General features: G+C 47.0%; 1 protein-coding gene across 1 annotated transcript; it reads left to right on the top strand.

The window, feature by feature from the left end:
- Positions 1 to 261: 261 nt before the first annotated feature.
- Positions 262 to 5,926, top strand: msantd2 (Myb/SANT DNA binding domain containing 2). The gene is made up of 4 exons (XM_034098356.1): positions 262 to 707; positions 2,476 to 2,731; positions 2,817 to 2,880; positions 3,445 to 5,926. The coding sequence occupies exons 1-4, from the start codon at positions 279 to 281 to the stop codon at positions 4,355 to 4,357; spliced, it is 1,662 nt and encodes a 553-aa protein (XP_033954247.1). The 5' UTR covers positions 262 to 278; the 3' UTR covers positions 4,358 to 5,926.
- Positions 5,927 to 6,343: the final 417 nt, after the last annotated feature.

The raw sequence follows: 6,343 nt of genomic DNA, 5'->3' as shown, positions 1-6,343 counted from the left end.
ATTGGCTGATAATACTTTTCTGTGCTTTTACTGAAGACATATTTTGAACGCAGAACTTTCACTTGTATTTTTACAATAATGTAATGGTACTTGTAATCAAGTAAAGCATCTGAATACTTCTTCCACCTCTGATTGTTAGTTTGTTTGTTTGCCTTAAAGTCAACCTCTTCCAGGATCCCTCTCTGGACCTCTCTCAGTATCCGCGCCGTTTTTTTCTCCTCACCGTGTAGCGTAAAGACGTCACCCCCCTCCCCCCTCCCCCTAGCAACAGAGGCAACATGGCGGCGTCCAGTACCGCGGACCACTCTCCAGAGATATCGACGCCGTTAAAGATCCTGAAAACCGAGGTGCCATCCCCCGAGTCGGAGGACCTGAGTGACAGTAACCAGTACCACTCCAGTCCCTCCACCCCGAACCGCTTCTCGCCTCTCAACGTGGGCTCGGGGTCCGCGGGCCGGACGGCGGCCTCATCCTCCAACAGCTTCACGGCTTGCCGGGGGATGTCGTGGACACCGTCCGAGACTAACGCCCTTATCGCGGTGTGGGGCAACGAGAGGCTGACGGAGGCGAGGATGCAGCAGCTGGAGGTCGCGGGCACCGTGTTCTCTGGGAAGGCCCCCGGTCCTGCCATGTACGAGCGGGTGTCCAGAGCCCTGTCGGAGCTGGGGTACGAGAGGACCCCGTCCCAGTGCCGGGAGAGGATGAAGGTAAATCAGGTTAAGATGACACACCGGACAGGTCCCTCCTCCACCAGCAGCAGGGAGCTGGGTGGGGGGGGAGGGGGGGGCATGTTACAGACAGAGAGGGCTATGACCAGGTACAGCTTGTTAACATGCAGCAACATCTCTCCTTTAACACTAGCTTACAGCCCACTATGTAAGAATCAAGTATCCCAACCAATGAATTCATCAAATATTGTATTCATTCCCCTCCTTGCATGTATCAGCCAGAAAGGACAGCCTAGTTTGGGTCAATGTTTCATTGCTGTCAACACATGTCATGCATTAATGTTTCCTTTTTATCACAAGTATATTTTAGATTACATGTTTGTCAAAATTGTATTTCCACATATTCCAAGTAATAAGAATGAACAAAATGGAGTTCTGCTTTTTAAATCAATATTTACATAATATAATATACATGAAAAAACGCCCTTACACTTAGTACTGATTTAATACCATTTGCCCCCTTTTACCCAAACGTTTCTTAATGAACCTTATTGTTATGTGAGTAAACATGAGGCTGGATCTCTAGTGGACTGCTGCTGTTGTGAGAAGATACACTCCTGCTTATCGCCGAGGTGCTGTTATCAGAGCCATACAGCTGTGCTTATCCACTCAAATATGTGTTTCTTCTTCTCTTATGTTTTACACATCGGCTGTATAGTGTCTAGAGAGGACATAACTTAATATATTACTCATTTAGTAGTCTGACTATTTCTTTTAAACATATCTTAAAAATAGAGGTAACTTCCACCTGACATGGAGAAAATATAAAACTAGATGGAGTCAATCTTAGCTACAAGAAGCATTGTCAACATTCACAGTAAAGGTCTACCACTGCCTTCACATTACATGTAGCCGTTATTGTGCAGCACATACAGGAAGTGCTGAGTTACAGCAGCAGCAATTGTAGCTTGTAAAAGTAGTTAATTGATGACCCGCTGATCCTGGCTCTGCTCAACGAGCTCCATCTCGGGGCCAACACTGACCCAACAGATCAGATTGATGCATCCAAACTAAGGCTGGAGCCACACGAGAAGGTAACGGCTGTATCCGCTACAGGCCCGGCATATGTACTACACGATACATGTGACCATTTTAAGCTTGTTCTACCATTTGATTGGAGCGATGAGGAACAGGTGGCGCTTGAAAAGGCCACCAGTTCAAAGTGGGGAATGAGAGGACAAGTTTCAGAACCACTGGGACATTTACATTGTCACAGCAGCAGGAGTATAGTGCAGATACACTGAAGAGAATTGCATGTGAAAAATAGCAAAGTATGCACACATTATTATAATGAAGAATACAGTAAGTTAAAAAAACAAACAGCAGATAAATAAGTTGATTTAAAATTAAAGAGATGGATGGTAATGTTTACAGATTGTTAATAAATTGAGAAAAAAATAAAGTATGAATTGCACATGCGGGTATACTGCACAAAGTTGTGTATTTACAGATAGTGTTATTGCACAGGGGTATAACAGTCTATGTGTGTGGGGGTCGACCAGGGGCCGTGGGGCTTGTACAGCCGTACCACTGCAGTCAGACTGTACTGGAAGAACAGCGGAGTGAGTTCTTTATTCTCCCCCTACATACAGTTTTATTTTCTTTATTTATTGTATTTGTTTCCCCATGTCCTATATATAATATGTTGCACAGATGGAGGAGCTTGGGACCTAATATTCCCATTGCCAGAACGTAACTGTAGCTACTGTGCATATGATAATAAAAGCCGTGAATGTTGAATCTACAGACGCTGCGGCGCTGCTACAGCCGTGTGAAGGAGCACGGCATCGGCAAGAGGAAGAGCAGCTACACCATCGAGCAGCTGGAGAAGGTGTTCGGTCAGGGGGGCTGGGACTCCCAGAGCTGCGCCCCCGTGCTGATCAACAGCAGCGGGCTGTACCAGGAGATGGAGTCTGACAGCAGCACGCTGGAGGACTTCTCCCAGGAGGACTGGTGCAACCAGGTGCTGGACTCTGCCTTCCAGGAGGGGGACATGGAGACTGGTGAGCGAGCAGCGAGAGGACGGACAGCAGGAGACACACAGGAAGAGTCGCTTTGAGCTAATACGTGTGTTTGTTTTCCCTCTAGAAGAAATCCAGGTGCCGAAAAACAGAGCTCTGCAGATTCAAATCGAGCTGTCCGAACAAACCCAGTAAGTCAACGAGAACAATGGAGCACTCTGTCTTTGTGAATGGAACATGTTTGATAAAGCTTTGCAAAACACTATTGAAAAGCCAACACTGTCATTTTCCCAATGATTTTTAACGACTTCTCCGAACGGTATGTTCTCTCTGCCGGTCAACAGCCGAAAGCATCAGTTCATACTCGTACAATACAACACATATTATCTTAGCTTTAAGCTTGGATTTATCTTATGTTTGAATCTGCGTCCGCTGTCTGCCAGAGTGTCTTCTTGATACTACCGCAGGGAGTCCCTAGAGCCACAACTGATCAAACGTTACACACAGAGACTTTAAGGAATCTCCTCCTAACGTCTTGGTAGTTATTTGTTTAAGAATTGTAGTTCATCCCCTGCATACTGTGTCAAAGGCTGCACAAAAGAACGAGACCTTCTGAAAGTGTTTCATACGTAAGCTCCAGTAAACAGGCGACACATTTGAATAATTGTGTCTGGTCACGACTCGTTTGGCCCTTTATAAAATGTCAAACTTATTTGATTACGTCATCTTTATAATGCATCTTGGGTTCTCTGCAGAAAAAGGGACACGATGCAGACGGTGGTGCGTATCCTGGAGTCGGTCCAGCTGAAATGGGAGCACTTCCAGACCTGGACCGAGTTCTCCCGGCTGCATCTCTCCAACAAGCTGGCCATCTTCGGTGTGGGCTACAACACCCGCTGGCGAGAGGACGTGCGCTACCACTACGCTGAGATCAGCTCGCAGGTCCCGCTGGGCAAGAGGCTCCGTGAGTACTTCAACCCAGAGAAGCCGGAGGGCCGCGTCATCATGACCAAAATTCAGAAGATGAACTGGAAGAATGTCTACTACAAGTTCCTGGACATCACCATCAGCGAGGCGCGCTGCCTGGAGCTGCACATGGAGGTGGAGTGGACCCCCGTGTCCCAGTCCAGAGCAGCAGGCTGCAGCAGAGACACGTCCCACTACCTCCTCCCTGTGGACATCCCCAAGGCCTACGGGCTGTACGCCATCGGCTATGAGGCGGTGTCATGTTGTAACGACACCGCTCACATCTTCCCCCAGAGCGACAGGGAAGAGCTACCTCAGAGTGAGTCAGAGAGGGGTCAGGCTGATGGCGGGGGAGGGTCACAGAGCTGGTACAGGACTGGGGCTAATGTCACATACTGCTACCTGGGCATCGCCGAGGAGAGGACCATACAGCAGAGTCTCTTCCAGCACTTCCAGGGCTCTGGCAAACACTACGGCCACGGTGAGCCCTCGGCTGTGACCTGCTTCCTGCAGGAGAACTGCCGCGGCGGCGCCACCACAAACCAGAGTGGTGACGGAGGTGAAGAGTCGCCTCAACATTTTGCCATTTACATAAAATTCATCGAGGTGGAGCTGGACTTCCTCTCTGCGGGCTCCCTGGTGGAGTGCCTGGAAACTGCTATCGGTTGTTCATTGAAGTACAACATCAGAGAAACACTGTAACTACTCAGTGTTTCTGATCTGTCGGGAGATATCGTCAAGGGTGACAGCCGGCAAGGCAACACGAAGGCTGACAATGCTGTCTGTTACAAAGCATGGATGTGTGCAATAGTCGGCCATATTTTGGCAGCCTTTTCAGCTCTACTAAACTGATTTGTCATTATTAAGTCCTTAAAGAATGATGATGCACAATATGGCTAATGTATTGTGTAACGATATGGGAACGGTAACTTAAGTATTACAGAGCTGCAACATCCACAAAGTATGTGCTTATCATGTCATGCTAATGTGCACTACTACGGTTTTGCTGCTGGTTAAGTTAAGATAAATATTGCCTCATCATCAGGGAGGGTGGGGTTGGCATGGTGACTACTGCAGTATGCATCTGTCTACCTCAATAGGATGTAGCAAACAAGGCAGTGAGGGGACCATAGCGTGTATTTATTTAAAAAAGCTGCCTTTACTTTAAATGTTGAAGTGTGGACCTGGATTGAGCGTTGAGAAGAAACTGCTGACTCATGCCTTATGATCTGCACGTGTGACAGGGCGGCAGCTCGAGATGCTTCCATGCAAATGGTAAAACAATCAATGTATATCCAACAGTGGGGCAAAACAAACTTAGCCAGCAGTTTGGCATAGTTTCCATTCCATTTCAACTCAGCACACTGAACCACACGGGCCTCTTGTGCCCGTGACAACAATGCTGTGCCGCAAGAAGAACAATTACCCTGTGTATCAACAGCATTTGAATGATCACACTTACATTATTCACACTGATAAGCACGGCTGCATCCAAATGGAAAAGTGTTTGTATTGTCTTTAAAAGACTACATTAGCTTGAAGCACTGCATCTCCTGCTGCGGTCTGGAGATTCAGAGGCCTACCTGCACTGCATCTGGTCTTCAGAAGGATTCTTTTCAACATGTCTCGTTCCCTGTTCGGCCCTTCTTGCTGACGTTGTCGATGTATTGCTAATGCGCATTCACATGGTTCGTGGGGTGGAACGTTCTGCACAGGCAACACAGCTTTGAGTTGAATCACAGGGGGCAGTGTGTGCTGTTGCAAGTACTTTGGAGCATCTCTCGCCGCAGCAGGGGGTTGTGGGTCAGTGGAGCTTCCAGCAGCATGGCACCAGTCGCTCAGATATCACACACTCATGCTTATGGGTGTAAACCAGGCTGCACTGATCTACAACGTCTAGTCGGGTTCAAATCATAATCTGCATCCTTGACCAAGAAGTTAACTTATTTATGATTCCTGAGGTTATGTGCAATGTGCCAGGAAAGGACTGTAGAGAGGATCAAGCAATGGAGAAGTCCATTTTGAATCTATGTATATGAAATGTACCTTATATATCTATAATATATATATTTAAAGTTATTGATGTTCTTGAGCATTCCAGCTTTTGCAAACTTGCAATGTTCATTTGTTTGGGTATACAGTATATAAATATAAAAGGATATTTTATATGTTATTGTTTGACACCGTGTCTTGTATGTGATTGTTTTAAAGTCACCGTCTTGTATGTTTACTGGTTTGAAAAACAATAAATGGGGCACTCACTCACTGTCATTTGCCACACAGTGAAAATGGCCGTGTGTATCTGTTTGAGCTCATGAGCGGATACTTCCAGGATCATATTAGTATTCAGTGTCTCCGTCGGGACACGTCTCCATGCTTTAATGGTCCAAAAGCTCTTTATGTTTCTCATACTGCCTGTGCTGCAGCAGCTCTAATCTGAGTCTCTGCAGAACCTGTTGAGCACACGCCAGGAAAGTGAGCATTCCAAAAAGCATAATAGGGCCTCTTTAAGCACGTTAGCTAAGGATGTTGGTGTCTTACAGCCCCAACCCCAAACTGCACATATATCCGGCCCCCCCACCCCCACGTGACAGTGAACTCTGTCTGTAGCCTCACTCTCACCTCGCAGCATGCTTTGGGGGACACTCCCCTCGTCACGACAGGAGCTATCCTAACTTTGTAAGCATG

This window comes from Pseudochaenichthys georgianus, chromosome 14 (genome assembly GCF_902827115.2).
Source record: "Pseudochaenichthys georgianus chromosome 14, fPseGeo1.2, whole genome shotgun sequence".
NCBI lineage: Eukaryota > Metazoa > Chordata > Actinopteri > Perciformes > Channichthyidae > Pseudochaenichthys > Pseudochaenichthys georgianus.
This window is presented reverse-complemented; position numbering and strand designations above follow the sequence as displayed.